This window comes from Anopheles marshallii, chromosome 2 (assembly GCF_943734725.1).
Source record: "Anopheles marshallii chromosome 2, idAnoMarsDA_429_01, whole genome shotgun sequence".
NCBI lineage: Eukaryota > Metazoa > Arthropoda > Insecta > Diptera > Culicidae > Anopheles > Anopheles marshallii.
Genome location: NC_071326.1, coordinates 2,859,470 through 2,880,058, shown reverse-complemented (window position 1 = coordinate 2,880,058; position 20,589 = coordinate 2,859,470). Strand labels below are relative to the sequence as shown.

Sequence of the window (20,589 nt, the reverse complement as noted above, 5' to 3'; positions counted from 1 at the left end):
AGTCGCGTAGTAAGTCATTGTCGTTCCAAACTTCCGGCCATCTCGCGGTCTTCCAGGATAACCTGTTGCCCTGTGTTGCCCGCGAATAAGCCATCGCATCAAGTGTGTGGAGTGTGTGTGTGTGTGTGTGTGTGTGTTGTTTTGTCCTAAAATGGGGAAGAAGAGTGCGTACAGTTGCCCATGTGATCAGCTCGTTGCGTAGGAACATTTCGAGCTTCGAACGGTCGATTCAGTCGATTGAAGTTCGAAAGAGACGAAAAGAAAAAATAAACCGCGAGTACAGCTTCCTTCAGTCACGCACCGCATTGCGCACTTGCGGTCCCTTGTTTCCCGGAATAGCAAAAGCGCACCATCCAAAGAGTGGCCGAACCGCAGGAGACAATCACGATCATCCGTCGATCGTCACTGCGGTCGGTGTCAATCTCATCGCGTTTCGCATTTGTCTCGGGCCCTTTTTTTCCGCCGTGCCCTTCCGCCTCTGTCCCAGTGGAGCCGATCGATCTCGATCGCGTTTGGAGTCGATTGTAGTCGTGAGCACGCGCCTGTGCATGTATGCGGCAAGCTCACACACGGTCCCGTGCGCTCGAAGAAGGAAATGATCCGCATTGCCGCTGGTTCGGGCAGTTTTCGTCTCACGCCTTGCCGATGGACATGGCAGATTGATGGACGTGCGTGTGGACTATTTCAACTCTGCTGGATGCGTGTTTTTCCTATCTTTTCGGATGGAAGATGGTGCGAATGGAGACGTTCCGTTGTCACCGGACACCCCCGGGGCACCCCACACAGATACCAAACGGTGATCTCGTCGTCGTCGTCATCGTCGTCCGGGCAAAGTCGTCTGCTGGCGCTGGCAGCGCGAACGCAAACCGACCGCGACGACAACTGCGACGAAAAGAGCAACAAGACCTGTTGGCGCAGTCCGTGGATACCGCGAAGAAAGTGCGCGGACTCGCCGCTGTCACTGCCGGCGGTGCGCATTGTTGTAGTTGTAGTTTTCTCCAGGGCAGGCCGCCGGGTGCCACTAAAAATAGTACAATTCGGCCTGGATTTTTTTGGGGGGGGAGATTGGAGCAAAGATGTCGTCTCTGCGTCGGCAGTAGTCGTCGCTGTCGTCCCAGGCTCGGCCTCCGGTCAGACACCGCATCCCTCATCCCTCACTCCCCCGCCTCCTGATCGCCACACCGCCCAATGGAACGCTGGCAGACGGAGGACTTTGCGTTCGTTCCTTCGTTCTATTTATTGCCTGAATGTGGTCCGGACGCGCTCCGTTCGTCCAAGTCTGACGACAGTCTACGTTGGCGAGCGTCTGTTTCACTCCAACGATCTTGCTCTCTCTCTCTCTCTCTCTCTTACTCTCCTTGCTCTCTTACGATCGTTCGTGTCCAAGAGATATTCATTTTCGTCCACGATTCGCTTTTGCTCGCGGATACCTCAGCCCCTTGGCACAGTTGGCTCGAGAATCGCGGAGGAAGTCTTCTGCGGCGGTAGCGGCTGTATCGACTACGGAAGCCAAAGTCACATAATCTGCGGGCTGGATACTCCAACTCGACACGGGACCCGTTAATGACCAGTTCGCACAAGTTTGAGGCTAATTCTTCGGCAGTTCGGTGTCGTGCACGTTGGTACCCACAGTGAATATCTGATGGAAGCGCCTGGTCATTCACTACGTGTGAGAAGTGTCCAACGGCTCGGGCTCTTCCAGTAATGTGATCGGATGTTTATCGCACCCAGTGAGTTGTCGTTCTTTTTTTCCATTCTACTGCGTTGTTTAAGGTGGCTAGACGACAAGAAAAAAAAAAACAACACCATAAATCCTTTCCACTCAGTTCCACGTGCGTGCGTGTGTGTGTGTGTGGCTTTGCTAACAGGGGGGTAATAAGATCGAGATCTCATGTACGAAAACGAGGCTCAAGACCTCATCAGCGCCGAATTGTCGAAGCAAGCAAAAAGTGTTCAGCATGTGATATAAGTGCGCACTATTTCGCGAACGGACGATCGACGGCGATGGGCTTCTGATGGACCGAGCAGTGAACCGCGCAGGAGTGATGTACGATCGCTTACGCGCGCAGCACGCGATCAAGTAGTTTGGGTTTTTTTGTTGTTGTTTGTTTCTTGTTCTCGATACAAAACCGCGACATGTGCGCCGGTGGCTCGTTGTGAGAACCGCCGCTGGAGTTCTGGAACACGTGTTTAGCGCTGGAAGCGACGAAAGGCGACGAGTGCTCTTTGGCGTGCTATTTATGGAGCTGGTGCAAACATGGACTGATCGTCGTTGGTTTTTGTTTTCTTGCCTCGTTTGAATTTTCCCACCAGTCGACCAACCGATGTGCGTAACGCGAGCAGATTCGCCGGATTGGTAACGAGCGTCGAACGCTACATGCATCCATTGTGTGCCGGGAACCATTGGTCCAACCACTCATCGAACGTTCGTAAAGTGAACCGCAAAGGAATCCAATGTAAGTTTGAAGTTTAGCGATAGATGACAAAACAACAAACACGTCCAACCACCACACGTCCGCATCCAATACTTCAAATTAAACACACACCGCAACCGGCCAGAGGTGCTTGTAATGTGACCAATTTTCCCGATGGTCACTCACGGGTTATGTGCAAGCAGGTGCACACCTTCTCCAGGACGGCGTGAGTTGGCGATTTCGTTGTCCTTCCCATCCGCCTGAAGCCCGAATTTCATGTCACCAAATGTATTGCATCTCGATTTTCCCGGTCATTTCGTGTCTCATGGACACATTCCACCAGCGATGATAATTGCATTTGGATGTCGCCCTGACTCACTTGACACTTGCTCGCGCGTCGTTTGCTCAGCCTCACTTGCGGATCATTGGCTGAGGAATGTTTCTTTTCACGCTGCTGATTTCCTTCTTTTCCTTACACATACACACACACTGCTCTCTCTTTCTCGCTCTCTTTCTCGCTCTCTCTCTCTCTCTCTCTCTCTCTTCGTTTGCTGCCACTTTCCACTGCTCGTTACGAGGCAGGGCAAGATTTGGGCTGATTCAATTACACGGCAAAGAGAGAAGTGGGGGTTAAAAATAAACTTAATTCTACTTTATCCATTTGCGCGCACTGACGAACAAAAAAAATAGCAACAACAACGGCAAAAACATCAACAACAGCAGCATGACAAATAAATCACACACTCGTCGCCTTTTGGCTGCGACCGATTGCTCGGTTGGCGCTCGTGGAGGCCAAAAGTAGTGACGGGCAGTGGGTTTGTGTGCGATCTTGCCCTAACCGGCAGCACCAGTCCATCTCCGTTCCGAGCGGATTGTGTCGTTGTATTCTTTTTTTTTTTTTGGTTTCAAAGGACACAACACTCCCCCCGAGGGCCTTGCTCGTAGTGCGCTGGCGTATGAAAAAACCCAAATGCCGGAAGACGGACAATAACATTGATCGTTTGGTTTAAGCCAACAGTAGAGGGAAATAATGGAACTGATATGAGGACAGTACATTTAATTATCTTAAAACGATCTCGCTTGGAATGATTATCCCTACTCGTGCTCGTCCAACCCCTTCCCCAACGTTGCATCCATGCCCAACTCCACGGCAATGCGATCGTTACGAAAAAGATGCCACCACTTCACGATTTCGTGCGTGATTGATCGCTTGCCGAGCGTGATGTGACATAATCCACCACCACCACCACCACACGCACACATACCCCACACGCTGCTTGCCCTCATTGATCGTCACCTTTCCTTGCTCGCTTGATCTTCGATCCTTGCTGCCCTCCAACGTGGTGGCGAGAAAGTGCGTGGCAATGCTGTTGCGGGTATGGCCAAAAAACACCGATCGCAACCATGCGTCGCAGCATCTAAAAAGGAACACACTGCCACTGTGGGCCAGGCAGGCAGCAGAACAGATAGCGATCGAATCGCGGAAAGCGACACAAGCAACACTGGCAGCAGCACGCGGTTTCGGTGTACCGCGGTGGTGATCGAACGGTGACGCGAATAATGGCTACCGTGGGGGTCCTAAAAATACACTGGACTCTTGAGGGCTGCTTCGTTCGCTTCCCAATCTGTTTTCGGTCGGTCATACAAGAATAGGGATGGATAAAATAAAGAATTAAAGTGTATCTACCATCCACCCCCCCCCCTGCCTTTTTGAATTTCACTTCCTGAATTGTGGAAGAATAGGTCAGCAGACATCATGCAATGGCAGTTATGCCATTGGAGATGATATGGAGCACGACCCTATCCCATCTCGAACGAATCGTCATAACTAGGATTTCTGACATTAGAAAAATCAAAATTCCCAAACAAAATCCCTTGCATTCGAATATTGGAAATCGTCAAGACTTCTGATAAGATCGAGGTTCGGAACTGCAGAACGATGATCATTTGTACTTCAAATAATAACGGATCGGTGTTCGGAACAAGTGCCCTGCCAAAATAGACCAGACAATATCAGAATTCTATTCCAGACAATATCCTCTCCAATAAAACAGTTTGATTGGAAATCTTGAAGATCTCAGTATTAATCTCAGTAGTAGTAATCTCCAAATTCTATTCCAAGCAGTATTCTCTCCAAAAAAAATGATTTGATTGGAGATCTTGAAGATCTCAGTAGTAATCTCAGTAGTAATAATCTAAGAAGACGAAATATAATTAAGATTCTGTTCCAGACAATGTTCTCTTCAGTAAAAATGTTTTTGGAGATCTAAAAGATCTCAATAGTAATTTCAGTAGACGAAACAAAATCAGAATTCTATTCCAGGCAATATCCTCTCCAATAAAAACAGTTTGATTGGAGATCTTGAAGATCTCAGTATTAATCGCAGTAGTAGTAATCTCAGAAGACGTTATATGATCAAAAATCCATTCCAGGCAATATCCTCATCAATAAAAATGGTTTTGGAGATCTAAAATATCTCAATAGTAATTTCAATACACTAAACAAAGTCAGAAGTCTATTCCAGACAATATCTTCTCCAATAAAATATTTCATTGGAGAGCTTTAAGATGTCAGTAGTAGTGAGTAGCTAAATTCTATTCCAGGCAATATCCTCTTCAATATAAATGGCTTTTTGGAGATCTTGGATATCTCAATGATAATCTCAGTAGTAGTGACAACTCGTGACAGTTATTGAAGGACATGAGCTGATACTGTAACCTTTTGAGCCAGGTTGTTCATAGTAAAATACGCGTGATGTAGCCACTGTGTGACGTCTCTCTCGTCTGTCGAAAGGATCGTCGACATTCGGACATTCCGCACACAACACAACGCGTTCGCGCCTCTCGTTGCGTACTTGTTTTCCGTGCTTACTCATTAAAACCCTTCCCTTGCTTTATCTTTCTCCATTCGTATCCTCGTCCCTCTTGCATTCGCTATTTCTTTCTCTTTCTCTCTCTCTCTCTCTGTTTCTCTCTCTCTCTGTGTCACACACACACATACATACATACAGCATCTAGTTGTGCTGGTCTCGTTTGATATCGGTGGAGATTCGTCGCGTTCGGTGACATTCGCTAGAGATCTGGCCTGATCCACGTATTGCAAAGGAGACGATGAGGTGGTGATTTTCCAACGGTACGACGCAAAGAGCGGAGTTTTGCACACATACAAACACACGCCCGTGCACTCACACGCTCACAAACGGGGGAGGGGACCCCACGAGAACGGGGAGCGAGCAAAAAAAACCCCGTACGATTGCCGCATTATCATCAGCTTTTGTCTTCTGGGAGATTTATTTTAAGAAATTCTATCAACCAGCAGCAACAAGGGTGGACCAAACGGTGACCAGGGGCGGCAAAACGGTGCACACCAGCAGCAGCAACCTTTCGAGCCAGTACAGACGGAGCATGGAAAATTTAAAAATACAAATCCCGTGCGCCGTGACAGACTGACAAACTGGCTGGCTGGCTGGCTGGCTGGCAGATTGGTGAGACGGACGGACACCGTCTCCGCATCAGCAGCCTCTGCCAAAGGGTTCCGCACGTACGTGTCTGTGTGTATGTGTGCCAGTGTGGCACAATCCAAGGTATGCATTGTTTCGGTGTGTGTTCCCGGTGATATGCCCCCGGATTTCGCGGTTTCCATCCCGCTGGTGCTGGTATTTTTGTTCGTTTGGCCAGCCCGCTTGCCCGGTACCCGGTTCGGATCGGGCGGGAATCGTGATCCCCCCACGAGATCCGCGCACATATGGTGGAGCAATAAAAACAACAACTCGCACACCCTCTGTCCGTTGCCTGGGTCCCCTCCCCACCCAGGCGAGGCGGGTGTTTCGGGGGGTAATTTTTTTCCCGCTCGCTCAATCGTTCCCGTTCGCTCCGTGCGGTAGAGGATTTGTTTTTGTCCAATGCCCGATGCTTCGTCACGGATCGTGTGTTTTATTTGCCGTTTGTCACGAGCTCGCTTGTCTTCTTTTAAGTGGTCGGCATCTCGGTTACGGTCGTAAAAGGCGATCGACACCGGGCAGTTATTTCCTTCCCAAGCAACCGCTCGTTCCATGCTCGTTACTTGGGGAGCAAAGCTGTGCGGACAGCTTGCCGCCATGACGCCTTCCCAGCGGTTAAATGCAAACGCTCCTGTCCGGGAAAATTGGGTCTCATTTATGCCCAAACCGCACTGTACACACATCGCAAGGACCGAGAGGTTCATTGAGAAGGAGTGTCCAAACAAACATCCCAGACTGAATGTCTTGGTGGCGGCGCTTGATGCCACGTCAATCATTGGTGTTTCTTTTCGTGCATCTTTCACCATTATTCGTCGCGCATTATCCGTACGTGACTTCCACCCCTGGGTCGATGCGAGCAGGTGGTCTCTCTCCCTCTCTTCAAACCCACAGTACCCGAAGGAAGTACGCAAAATTTGGTCCTAAAACCTCAAACCTTCACGGTGTGGCAGTGTAACAAAAAAAAACTGTACAAAATGCATCCCACATTTCCCCCAATTAACGCTAACGCTGGGTTGTGCATTTAAAAATAGTCCTATTGTCTTGCGATCTCCCTGGAATTACACTATGGTGGTGGGTTTTCCGAGGATGGTGCGCGAGAAAAGAAAACACGGTCCCAATTTAAAGTCCCACCAACACCAACACCAACACTTCCGTATCGCACTCGGTCTTGCACAACCGTCAATCCCTCGCATTTTAGGCATTGGTTTGCGCGACGATTGCTCGCATTTCTTGCTGTCCCAGAAAATTCGTTACATCCATATAAATCACCCGGCTTGCGGATCGCTCGCGTGGAGAAAATCACAGCGTCTGCTTGTGTGTGTGTGTGTGTGGGTTTTCCTTCACTGGTGGCGTTATTTTGGTTGCTTTCGTTATTTACGGCAACGAACACACTGCGAGTTCGCTTTTCCGTATCAATCCGTCTTCGTCCAAATTTTCCGTACGGGGTGAGAGCTGATGGAAATGCGCCTCTCCCATTCTCTGGCTCTCGATTGCGAGAACCCGACTCGCTCTCTCTCTCTCCCTCTCTGTTTTCCCCGATCCAACGGTTCGGTGTAATAGCGGGCGCGATCGCGCGAAATCCTTTTTCATCGGTAGTTGTATCACCTCCGTCGTTCGTATACTCACAACCGCACACGAACCCACCTCCGAACACACATTCCACGGCAGTTTGCTGTCGTTCCGGACGAGCGGTACGAGTTCCTTCTTCGTGCTGGCATTCCCACGGCACGGCCCGGCATAACAAGTGGTTGGTGCGTATCGCTAGCAAGGGTGCAAGGAAATCTTCAATAAACACACAAACAACCCCACACACACACACAGACACTCTCATGCACACGGACGTGTCACTCCCGACTCCCTCTGCTCCACACCACGATCACACGATCACACGGGGAAGCAGTGAAGGAAGGCTCGCGTGCATGCGTCGATCGACCGCAGATCAGGACCGCCGATCGATCGAAGGGCTAATTGTTGCTGTTGTTGTTAGTGATGTCACACACTCACGCGCTGCCCGCTGCAGCAGACTCGTCGTTACGATCGTTGGAATGAACTGCATCGTTGTAAGTGGCGCGTTTTGTGTGCCTTTTTTTCTTCTTCTTCTCTGGCTATTGCAGCGTTTCCGTCCGTACAAGTGACCTAAAATTGGCCTTTATTTTTAAAAATGGACGCCGCAAGCACGCACCCACTTGGAGGTCGCCCCGGTAGCTGCACCGGAGGTGGTGTTGGCAGCGCTGGTGGTGGTGGTGGCGGTGGAGGTGGAAGAATGCCAGGAGGAGCAGCAGGCAGTTCAAGTCCGCAACAGTTCTGCCTTCGATGGCACAATCATCAGGTAAAGCAAGTTCCTTTTCTGTTCCGCTCCGTCTCGAGCTCTCACTTAGCGCAGCGTAGCCAGCTTAAACTGCATCCCATTCTTACTCTCTTCTCCATGATATATCTGGGCGCCCTGAACCGTAACGCAGGCGAGTCTACTTAGTTCGCTACCGTTACTGCTCGACCAGTCACACCTGACCGATGTAACGCTCATGGCGGAGGGACAGAAAATCAAGGCGCATCGCGTCGTGCTGAGCGCTTGCAGTACGTTCTTCTCCGAGCTGTTCCGCACACTCGATGGCGCACAGTACCCGGTGGTGGTGTTGCCCGGTGCGTCCTACCATGCGGTGGCCGCACTGATAACCTTCATGTACTCGGGCGAGGTGAACGTGTACGAAGCGCAAATATCCGTCCTGCTATCGCTGGCCGAAACGCTGGGCATCAAAGGATTGGCCGACTTCAACAGTGTGAGTAGGGTGAGGGTTTGGTGGTTGTTCCCCTGGCATGTAACACTTTCCCACTCCTTTCTTCCCATTAGAACCCCAACAAATCGAGCACTCCCTCGACGGACGCGTCATCGTCGAGGGATTCGGACGTACCTTCACCATACCATTCAATGAAAGTGTCCTCGCCGGTGGACAATTTCTTCGCCCGACCGTACGCGTTCGGTTCGGACATGTTTGAAATGCGAAACAATGCACAGGCACTCAATCTGATCACCAACCCTGGAGGGTCGAACGGCGGCTCGAACGGTGGTGCCAGTGGAGCGAACCATCCGACCGATGGCTACTCGGCCAACTCCAGTAACGGCAGCTCAACCGGCGCTTGCAACACAATCGCGGGAAGTCTCGCCTCCAAGTCATTAACCTCCAGTGATCTTTATGCACGGTTCGAGGCCGAACGTAACGAGCAACTGTCCGCGGAAACGCTGTGCAAGATGACCGAACTCAATCTGCACGCCGAAAGCGCCTTGCTCAAGGAGAAACAGCATCACCTGCATCGTGCTAGCACGCCGATCCGATCGGCTTACGCCCACCAACAGCAGCACCACCAGTCCGCTGGTGGCGAGGGTCGTTCGCTCGTCGATTCGGCCATGTTTGGGAACTTTGGCAATGAGAACGCTCGGGACTGCAAACTACCGAATGGTCCGCTGCTGTTGGGCATGAAGCTGAAGGAGGAAGATCTCTCCGACAGCATCCACCAGCTGAACCAGCAATCGTACGGTTCCGTACCGTCAACGCCGACTCCACAGACGCCGGGACTGGACGATGCGGGCCGTGTCACGCAAGCAACCACCACGCGCAAAGCGCTCAGCACGCAGGATACGGCCACCAACAAGCGGAAAAAGTTGGAACAAATCACGGAAAATCTGCTGGAAACGCTCAAACAGTCGTCCGAAGGTGGCAAGCTGCCGTTACATCTGTTCAGCAAACCCCCCACCGTAACGCCCGTCAGCAACACGCCGAATCCGTACCTTGCCCATCACTTCCTCACGAACGAAAGTGCCTCCAAGACGCCGGAGAACTTCAGCCTGGAGTCGTCCCATCCGAATGCCGCTTGCAACACGAACACGCGCGCCTCCCCGATCGCTACGGCCACTTCGATCGGGACGGCCGCTTCGCCTACCACAACACCCGGTTCGCTACTCGCGCTGGCGCCCTCACCCGGCAGTGCTAACGAGAATCTCATCAAAACGCTTCACATTACGCATCCGTCGCAGGTGGTCGCCCTGCAGCAGCAATCACCGCAGGTACCGTCCACACAGAAGCCGCCATCGTCGAAGCTGTACGCCACGTGCGTCATCTGCAACAAGCAGCTGAGCAACCAGTACAATCTGCGCGTTCACTTGGAAACTCATCAGAATGTCCGGTAAGTGGCTTGGACGACTGCGAGCATTGCGTTGGAATATTGCCGCTAATCAAGTATTGTTACTATTTCCCCAACTACAGCTACGCTTGCCAGGTGTGTTCGCATGTGTCGCGGAGCAAGGACGCGCTGCGAAAGCATGTGTCCTATCGCCATCCGGGTACGCCGAGTCCCTGCGATCCCGACACGAAGCGGAAGCGCTCGAAGGGCACCTCGTACAGCCAGCTCGCCAAGCAGGATGGACTTGCTGAGCAACAGGCCGCGGCACTGCTAAGCCATCAGCAGCAGCAACAGCAGCAACAGGCCAGCAATTTGCTTGCCAACCTAACCTCGCAGGGTCCGCTGCCATCGTTGTTGCAGACCTTTGCGGCACACCACAAATCGGCCGCTCTGCTTTTCAACCAGACCGCTTCAGTGGCGGCACTAGCGCAGTCGGCAACATCCTCGACCGCAGCCACATCAGCAACCGAACCGACTGGGTCGCCGGGCAGTGTTCCGTCCACCGGTATCAAGCGCGAACCAACCGGCAGTGAGTCGGGAGCGCAAAAAGCCGACGGCAAGTCGAATGATTCGAAAACGGATGACGCAACAGTGACCAAACAATCTGACAAAGACATTTAAAAGACCCCGATTGCGCTCGATACTGCAAGGGGAGGCGCGTCTTGCACCTACAAAAGCAAAGAGAAAACAAGCGGTTAAAGAAGAGCGTCCAGCCAAGCCCGGTGGGCAAACGGCTGAGCAAACATTACTGAAAAAAGACATTAGGTTAACGATTTACGCTATATACGCTAGTACTAATAGAGACACTTTTGGGGTGTACAGTGCGACGGAACACCCAGTGCCGATCCGCCGATCCGCCGCGAGACAGACAGACACGACTGGTAGCGTACTGTTTGTTTCGTTCTGCAAAGTTGACGATTTATATGCAGCCCTTCGATTTTGATTGTTCTACTACGTTGATTTACACCAGGAAAAGGTCACGATTTTTGGTTTCATTTTACCGCACCGACTTCTCGTTTCGTTCTGTTTACTTAAACTTGTTCCCTAGCTGTGATAGTAAGACAATATTTTGTATAGACCTGTAACAAACACTGAGTAAGACCTTATTTCGAGCGATCCCGTAAAATCCGGTACAGAGGGTAGATGTGCGAGATCGGCTCTTGCGCGCGCGCTACCAATTTCGTCACTTCAATATGTGGTTAACATGTGCCTTAGATGAAATCTTGCTACTACAGAAGGATGCTACTACCTCACCGACAGCGCCGCACAGAGGACAGTACAAGAATAGGGAAGGCGAATACATTGGGGAATGGAAATGAGCACGCAATGCGAAGCTAAGCAAGAAGATCGCCACGAACCCACGGTACCCCTGTACCGATAGGACGAAATCCTCCTTAAACTCTTAAAAGACATTTAATTACCTACCCTGCCGGCTATAGAGCTCGTTCAGGTGAAAAGCCCCAGCGTTTGATTATTAGTTCCATTTTGTTGTAGTTACCTATTTGGTTCCAACCGAACGGAGCCTCCGGGCCTCCCACTATGTTTTGATCTAGTCTATACCCTTTTTGCACCCGTTTTTTTATTTCTCTTCATCCCACGACTCCTATTCTCACGTCCAACGCCATGAAAGGCTGGCAGTTGAGCTGCGGGCTCATATTGTTTCCGTGGGCAGTTTGGTGCTTGTGGTAAAAAGGACACGCGTTTTTTTTTATTTTTAATTTGCTTTCTTAATGAAACGGAACAGAAACTTCAAAAAAGACAAATACCTTCTCTTTTAAGCAACGATAGGCTAATGAAAACCCCTAATTATATTTGACCCTACTTTAACAACACAAGCAAAGTGAGTGTGTTTTCCGCGTTCTGGTTGAAAAAGACACACAAACACACACACACAGATATGTTAGGAAAATGCTGAATGTTACCACCATGATCATCGTCCCGGGAGGTTTCACACAACGCGAACCCCAAACGCATGATCGTACACTATCAATACTGGCGTGTGGAGAGAGATGAGAGATGGTTATTAGATAATAGAGAATCTATCTATTGAGAAATGTACTAGTAAACATTTGATTTAATCAAACATGAATTATGTTGACACTTTACGCTCTCTCGCTCTGAGTTGAACCGATTAAAAAAAACTTAACTAATACCGTACCAAAACGTAACAAAGTTCGAAGTTTTCAATATTTTCTTTTTTAAAATAAAACAAGTTTGTTCAATATCGGAAAGAAATCCCAGTCGATCAGACTTCTTTCTGTAACGAGTGAAAAACTAGTAAGACACAAAAGAAATAAAAAAACAAGCAACATTATTAGCACAGCATCTTGTTGGAATTTGAATTCATGCTGTGTATAAACGGCTAATTGTTCGGGATGTTATTTGGCTGTGATATTGTTCAGAAAAACAGTCACTGCAATCGAATTGTTGTTTATGTATTGTAAAAAGGGTGTTACAAATAGCTGATTATTCCTGCTTACCTGATAAGGATGGAGTCTTTAGAGTCCCTTACGATGGCATGGGCATGTGATGAGAATACCGCACTGATGCCCTCGTCAGCGCCCCGTTCGACACCATGTGTAGAGGAGCACATCGACCTTTTTAGCTGGATCAAGTGGAGTTCAACTTGTCTGAGATTGGCTGCAGTCGGAAGTGGATGAGAGCAGCGTTGGACTAACGGATTGGTGTCCTGGCCATGTCAGTATGAGGTGTCTCATCTTAAGAATACTGCTGCATCCTTGGCTATACACTCACGAAGCACTAATTTTGTCAAGAGTTTTTGATCACAGCGAAGCACATTACCCATTCGAGATCGTCGTACGATCATACTGTAGGATGCGTATTACTGATTGTATCGTATGTAACTTCAACTATCGAGCTGGAGTTGTTTACAATCGGTCTCTATCAGGTGTCTTCGCGCAGCGGTTGTTGTATCTTCTGCAAATTTCACTGACCAGAATGTACTCCTGCCGGTATGTGTACCATCGACGCGCGCCGCTTGAGCCGTAATCATTTGGAACTCTTTTTTTATAAATCCTTCACATAACATGAGTCGGTACACAAATCCAGTGATTTGATTCCGCAAATTAAACACACTTATAAGTTCCCACTATTTATACGATTCGCACGTTTACTTTTCCGGCGACAAGCAAAACAAATAGCTTTTCTCGGAACCACAACTTAGCAGAACCTTACAACAGTCGTTCAAAGTATACATTTATATGCTTTCGGCCTGATACAATTTTCTTTCGCGTAAATGCATTTTTTAAACCTTTTTCCAGCTTGCTTGCTTGACCCTCGAAATATAGAAAACAACACAATTCCAGGTATATTTTACGAGATTTTTTGAAGAATCTGATGTAAAAACCGTTTTGCTGTGGGAAACCACTGTGCGTCTTGATTTGTGCTAATGGTTGTGTAAACCTTGAACACTCCAAAAGGCGCGCGACAAACGTCAAAGAGCGACACATAAAAACGCGCATTTGTTGATGGTGCGTTTGGCTCTCGAATTGCTCGCAAAATTCCATTCGTTTTGTGTGAAAGTGCCCTGTTAATACTCATTTCCCGTGTGAGTCCGCCGCATAATGTCGAAAAATAAGGAAAAATTCCCAAGTTCTCCTAACACATTGCACAATTACTTTGCAAAATCCCCTGCAAGTACGAAGAAACCGGTAAACCCATCAACTCCGACGAGTGCTCTTGCCGCGGACCGTTCTTCATCAATCAATCAAGCCAATGGAACTCCGAAAAGCTCAAAAGCCTTTGTTAAAAAGGAAACTGAATCAGCCGGCAAGGAAAAACGGCCTGTTGCGAAAAAACAGACGGCGAATGATGATGATGGAGAAGAGATTGTCTCGAAAAAGAAGCGTCGTCGTATCCTGATGCTGGACGATACGTCGGATAACGAGGAAGCCGATGGTGGTCTGAATAACGAGAATAAACCCCACAATAATAACAACCAAGAGGAACCGGATCAAAGTGGTACGAAAAAGTTCGCTTTGCTTTCTTCATTTGAGCGACCAAATGAAATGGCCGAAAGCGATCCTGGAAAGGAGCCAACCACACACGAATCGGATGATGGTCCAGTGCAGAAAAAGATCAAGTTGGAAGCGGTCCACGAACCGAGTGAAGAGCCGGGTGGTGCTTTGGACGAACCGACCGTTTGGACCCATCAAAAGCTGGACTTTTTAAAACCGAACAAAATAAAAGACATTCACGGTAATAAGCCCGGTAGTGATAAATACGACAGCAGAACACTGTACGTGCCAGACCAGTATCTTACTACATTGACACCGGTAAGAATGGAAATAGTTTGTTAAAAGCTGAGCAAACAGTTTCAATATGAATTATCCCTTTTCCCCTTGTTATAGGCCATGCGACAGTGGTGGATACTGAAGAGCAAGAACTTTGACTGTGTGCTGTTCTTCAAGGTGGGCAAGTTTTACGAATTGTACCACATGGACGCTGAGGTCGGTGTCACGGAGCTAGGGTTCAGCTACATGAAGGGTGAATTCGCACATTCCGGGTTTCCTGAGGCGGCGTACGACCGTATGTCGACCACGCTTGTCGAGAAAGGGTTCAAGGTGGCTCGGGTCGAACAAACGGAAACCCCCGATATGATGCAGGAGCGATGCAAAACCGAGCGCACCAACAGCAAGTTCGACAAGGTCGTCCGGCGAGAGATTTGCCAAATCACTCTGATGGGTACGGAGGTGTTTGGGCAACAGGTAAACATCACTGCCAATCATCAGCCGCGCTACATGCTGGCCATTACGGAAACTTTCCGTCAAGGAACGGGCAGTCGCTACGGAGTTTGTTTTATCGACACATCGATCGGGCTGTTCCATCTCGGGGAGTTTGACGACGATAACCAACAATCCAGACTGCTCACGTTTCTGTCCCACTATCCACCGGTTCTGATACTCCACGAGCGTGCCGGATCTGGCAATATGTCCGAGGGAACGCAGCGTATTTTGAGAACATTGCTTGCTAACGTGAAGCGCGAAGCCCTCACTAACGGAAGCCAGTTTTGGTCGGGCGAAACAACGCTGAAGTATCTTGCGGAAACGATCTACGGAGGATCGATGAGCGAAGAGTCCAAATGGCCACCGGCATTACGCACCATGTTGGACGACGCGGATAGTTTGGGGCTAACGCCAAAAGAATCTCACCAGCTTGCATTGAAGGCCCTTGGCGGATGTGTTTGGTACCTACAGCGATGTCTTCTCGACCAGCAAGTACTTTCACTGGCCACGTTCGAAGAGTACGTTCCATTTGATGAAAACAAGGAAGCAGTGAGCGTAAAGATTGAACAGCGTCTAGGGGCAGCGCAAGCAAAACGCTTTATGGTGCTTGATTCTATTACACTGAACAATCTGAAGATCGTTGGATCGGAAGGTTCGCTAGCGGAACGAATGGATCACTGTTGTACCAAGTTTGGAAAGCGATTGCTTCACAGCTGGGTATGTGCACCGAGCTGCGTTAAAGAGGAGATTCTGCAGCGCCAAGAAGCCGTCAGTGAGCTGATCGAGAATGTGGATTTGCTGCAGGATGTCCGGCAGATTCTCGGACAACTGCCGGACATGGAACGGCATTTGGCACAGATCCATGGATTCGGACTTGCTCTAAACAATCACCCAGCCAAGCGGGCCATCCTGTACGAGGAACACGTGTATGGCAAAAAGAAAATGCGCGACTTTATCGCAACCCTGAAAGGATTCCAATCTCTGCTAGCACTACCTCGGCTCTTCGCCAGCATTTCCTCGAAGCTACTCGTACGCTTAACGCAAAAAGCTGCCTCCAACCCATCAGGAGTGTTTCCGTCAATGGAAAAGCAGATCGAATTCTTCGAAAATTCATTCGATCACGAAAATGCACTCAAGAGTGGCAGTATCGTGCCGGAGAAAGGGCTCGATGCGGAATACGATGCAATCGAGCAGGAGATCAAAGATTTGAACGACGAGCTTGAAGAGTATCTCGTGAGCCAAGGTAAATTCTTTGGCTGCACCGTAAAGTACTTCGGTAACGATAAGAAACGGTTCCAGCTGGAGGTGCCGGAAGCGCGAGCAAAGAAAGCAACCAGCGACTACACGCTGGAGGGTACCAAGTCGGGCAAGAATGCGGCCAAACGGTTTCACACCGAGGAAACGCGTCACTTCCTGAAGCAAATGATGCAACTTGAGGATCGCAGAAAGACGGTTCTGAAAGATTTGGCACGCAGAATCTTTGAGCGATTTTCAAGCGATTATGACATGTGGAAGGGATGCATCGATCTAGTGGCCACGCTCGATGTGCTTACGTCGCTGGCCGAGTATGCACGCTCGGAAGGGCTTATGTGTGTGCCGGAACTGCTCGATAAGGATGAACCGGCAAACGGAAGCAAATCATTCATCGAGATTGAGGAAGGCATCCATCCCTGTCTGACCAGTGATGCGGCGGAGAATTTCATTCCGAACGGAATAGCGATGGGTGGTGAAGGTGCAGCCAATCTGGTGCTGCTTACCGGTCCGAACATGGGCGGTAAAAGTACGCTTATGCGGCAGGTGGGTTTGTTGGCCGTGATGGCCCAAATCGGGTCACGAATACCGGCCCAAAGCTGCCGTATGACGCTTATCGATCGAATTTTCACGCGACTCGGTGCTAGCGATGACATTATGGCGGGGCACAGCACGTTCCTGGTGGAATTGAATGAAACATCCGCTATCCTGAAACATGCCACCTGCGACAGTCTGGTGCTGTTGGATGAGTTGGGCCGTGGAACGGCCACGTACGATGGAACGGCAGTCGCCGGTGCCGTAGTACACTTTCTGGCCGATTTAAAGTGTCGCACCATGTTCTCGACACATTATCACAACCTTGTGGACAGTTTCCACGAAGATCCACGAATTGCGCTGGGCCACATGGTAAGAATAATTGGAGATAAAGTTCATTTGAAAAGGAAGGACTAAGTATCTGTTGGTGTTTTTGCTTCATTCCATAGGCTTGTATGGTGGAAAACGAAGAAGGTGATGATCCTACCGAGGAGACGGTCACTTTTCTGTATCGGTACACCGAAGGAGCATGCCCAAAATCGTACGGATTTAATGCAGCCAAGCTAGCGGGAATGCCGGCGCCCATCATTAAGCGAGCATATGAGGTTAGTCAAAGGAACTACGAAGTGGTACAGTTTCTAGCGCATAATGCCGTCGAAACAATACTTAATTCTTCATACCCTCTCTCTCTCTCTCTCTCTCTTTCTTCCTTGTCAGCTCTCTAAAACGGTCGAATCGGAGGCTCTTAAGCGTAAGATACTGATAAAGCTACTTAAAAGTGCACCTCAAAACGAGATCAAAGACCTCGTGGTGAAGTTTAAATCCTGCCAATTTTAATTGTTTTATACGTTCATTATCTCTATTGTTTGCGTCAACGTTCGGGTTTCCATCTATAGTGGACCACAACGGCATAGATCAAACTTCTGCGAAAGATCTGCTGTATACGTTTAGCTTGTAGTCCGTGCCATAAGTACAATTTACTCATTAATGTATTCAAACTTCCCCCTGGAATAAACCATTCTTACATCAAAATAAGCAAAACGATCAATTCCATTCTTACGTTCGTTTTATCTACATCAAAAAGTATAATGTATTTGACAAAAATATTAAGTAACATAATTTCCCTTGCAGCCGGTGCGACTACGGTGAGCGATCACTTATCCCACAACGCGCTCTAGAAGTTTGAAATCGTTTAATGGCTAAGAAGAAACGCTTTTTTTCTTTTCCCTTCCCTATGACTTCTTTCAGCTCTTTTCTACTGCAATGTTTTACTAATGATGTATACGAAAAGGAACTTAAAGCACTTTCAGCCCGTTCACCCGCTTGTTCGCATGCTTTTGCTTCTATTCTAGCTAGTCGCGCGCGTGAATACTGTATGAGCAACGTATTCCTATCACCGTCAACGGAAAGTGGCAACTGTTACACGTCCTTACAAGGATAAATAATCTGTTAAATACCTCCAGAGTGAACTGCATTCCACCATTTGTCATGAAGTGAAGCTATCAAAATGAAAACTAATTATTCGTGAGCTCGCAGGACCCTCATACAACCGTATGGCTTAGTATAGCTGGCCTAAAGTCCTTGTCTCATCCTAATGCGTTTAATTTAAAATAAAGGAACCTTGCTATAATACACGTCTGCTTTAGCCGGAATGTGTGCCCGGTAAATGAAATTAACTTTCGCACAAGGGAAAAAGGGTTTTGTGGTCGGGTGGCTCACTGCTCATCGACTATCGGCGACCGGTTTTTCGGGGTTGCGTGCCCGATAGTTACGCCACGAACCGTTCGTACAGACGCCCGGTCCACGCCACCATTCGTTAATGTCGTCGTAGGATTTGGGCCGCCGGAAGGAAGCTTCATCGTGGAGCATAGCACAGACCCGACACCAGTAGTACGTGTTGATAAACTCGCCGGTACCCTTCCACTTGAAGTAGGAATTGTACAGCTCGTCGTTACGGTCGAGCAGATGCAGATATTCGGCCAGCTCCTTCGGGGAGCCAAACTCATCCACATGGATGTAGGACTTTTGGGGCGAACTAGCCTCATAGTCTTCCGGCCGGGCACCCATCACGATGGGCAGCACGTTGCGCGTTAAGGCATTGACGAAGAACTTCTCCGTGATGTAGTCCTTGCAGTTGGAATTTTCGAAGGCAAGATAGAACTTGTAGTCACGGTCAAGGATCTCGAAGCAACGCTCTGCTGTGCTGCGGGAGCACTTGAACGTGCCACAGGCACCATAAATATCGACCTAGAACGACACATTGCGTTACACAGTGTTCCGTACCTTGCGGCGATCTTCATAACCCTCCTAATACCTGGATATATTTCTGTAGCTCGTGTGCATACTGAAGGCGTCCGTTACGCGCCCCACAGTTTGAAACAAACCATGCAACTTTACGCGTCTTGTTGAGTGCGTAGTTACGATCCTGCTCAACCTGTCTGATTCGTGGATCGAAATATTCCCACTTTTCGTACGGTGCAACAATATCGCTGTCCTTCCTGTTGAAGAGGAACAGAGGAAATGTTGCATTAGCAAAGGTGGCCTTACTTCAGCCACCTTCGGCGACATTGACGCTCACCTGTACGTAGCCGTCCAGTTGAAGACGTCCGGATATTTGACGTGCTGCGTGTGGTAGGGACATTCCAGGAAGTACATCATGTAGATTTGGTAGGACGACCGTGGAACCGAGGGCGGAATGTAGTGATCCTTGTACAGCACCAGATCGGCTGTGGAGGCCTTTTCCCGCTGCGCCGTTATAGCGCAGGTGGAAACGGGGCACTTTGAGCTAAGAAACACATCCCGGCCTGCCTTCACATTCCACGGACTGAGCCCATTGTACAGCAGGATCGTTTTCAACTTGCCCTTGCGTTTGATTGTCTCATAATTTGGCGGCACGAACATAAGCTGGTTGCTGATGCGATCACCGCGCGACGTTTCACTGGGCAGCAGGCGCGCCACCCGCTTGTTGGTCTTGCGATTGCGTCGGGCCGGCTTAGGATACCGCATACCCTGTGAGAAGTACCACGGTAGATCGCTTGCGGTTAGCGTTTCTTTAGGCCGCTCGTCCGATCGGGCCTTTCCATAGTCGACGATGTCGTTCTCCTTCTCGCCATGATCGGCAACAGTATCCACCGCTTCTAGGGTCGTGACGGATGGCTGAAAATGAGGTTTGAAAATCATGCCCACGATTAGAAGCTTCCGGGTCGACACGAACCGCCCCAGGTGCGGAGGTTTGTACATTGATCCAATCGACACCAATACTACATGCGCTTAATTACACACTAAACGGTTCTACTCTGTCTTATCAGAGATGATGCTACCAGAGCGTGAACAGTACCTCGTGCCGCAGATTAGCTTCCTCCAGCTGGTATTCATCTCTCGCATATAGCACATGTGGCGATTTGGTACTCCAATCTTTATCCCTACAAAAACAAGACGAAACATTACGCTGGAGTGTGTAGTGAAATTCCAAGGCTTTCCCTTATTACCTTAAGTTGAACACTAATAATATCAGTACGGCGAAACATAAAACAAGAAAAAAACATTTCTTAGGCGACACCTTCGATAGTCTCATCATAGACACATTTCCATCCGCTTAGCTTTAATTGATTACGGAGAGGGAGCGAGTGCACTACCGGGAAAGGATGTTTGGTGTGTTTTCCTGTCAATCCCGATTACAGTTTACAGTCGCCGTCCACCCTCACTGACCGTCGGCCATCTATTGGTTTGTGAGACTTCGATTGGTTTACCACCACGTAGGTCCTTGTAATGGCGAGGTGAGAAAGGTGAGCTCACGTTTAATGTCCGTAAAAACCGTCTAATGGCATGATGCACCTTCGTACCCCGTAATACGAGTGGTTCCAGCGGGTCCGCATCCACTACACGCCACCACCGGGTTCTTTCGTGCGATCAGCTCTATCCATACCTTCCACTGAGCACAACTCGATTATCTGCACTGCATAATCGTCA

The 20,589-nt window shown here is 49.1% G+C and overlaps 3 protein-coding genes across 3 annotated transcripts; 2 read left to right on the top strand and 1 right to left on the bottom strand.

The window, feature by feature from the left end:
• The first annotated feature begins 8,075 nt into the window (after positions 1–8,075).
• On the top strand, positions 8,076–10,711 carry LOC128708061 (protein abrupt). The gene is made up of 4 exons (XM_053803019.1): positions 8,076–8,243; positions 8,374–8,691; positions 8,763–10,093; positions 10,174–10,711. Exons 1-4 carry the CDS (start codon positions 8,076–8,078, stop codon positions 10,709–10,711), a joined length of 2,355 nt encoding a protein of 784 aa, XP_053658994.1.
• Positions 10,712–13,674: 2,963 nt separating this feature from the next.
• On the top strand, positions 13,675–17,457 carry LOC128707548 (probable DNA mismatch repair protein Msh6). Its single transcript, XM_053802505.1, has 4 exons — positions 13,675–14,385; positions 14,461–16,992; positions 17,070–17,225; positions 17,338–17,457. The coding sequence occupies exons 1-4, from the start codon at positions 13,675–13,677 to the stop codon at positions 17,455–17,457; spliced, it is 3,519 nt and encodes a 1,172-aa protein (XP_053658480.1).
• An 885-nt stretch (positions 17,458–18,342) lies between these two features.
• On the bottom strand, positions 18,343–20,197 carry LOC128719488 (glycoprotein 3-alpha-L-fucosyltransferase A). Its single transcript, XM_053813112.1, has 5 exons — positions 20,109–20,197; positions 19,958–20,042; positions 19,199–19,776; positions 18,935–19,118; positions 18,343–18,867 (listed from the first exon to the last, which is right to left on the bottom strand). The coding sequence occupies exons 1-5, from the start codon at positions 20,195–20,197 to the stop codon at positions 18,343–18,345; spliced, it is 1,461 nt and encodes a 486-aa protein (XP_053669087.1).
• Between the last annotated feature and the right edge of the window lie 392 nt (positions 20,198–20,589).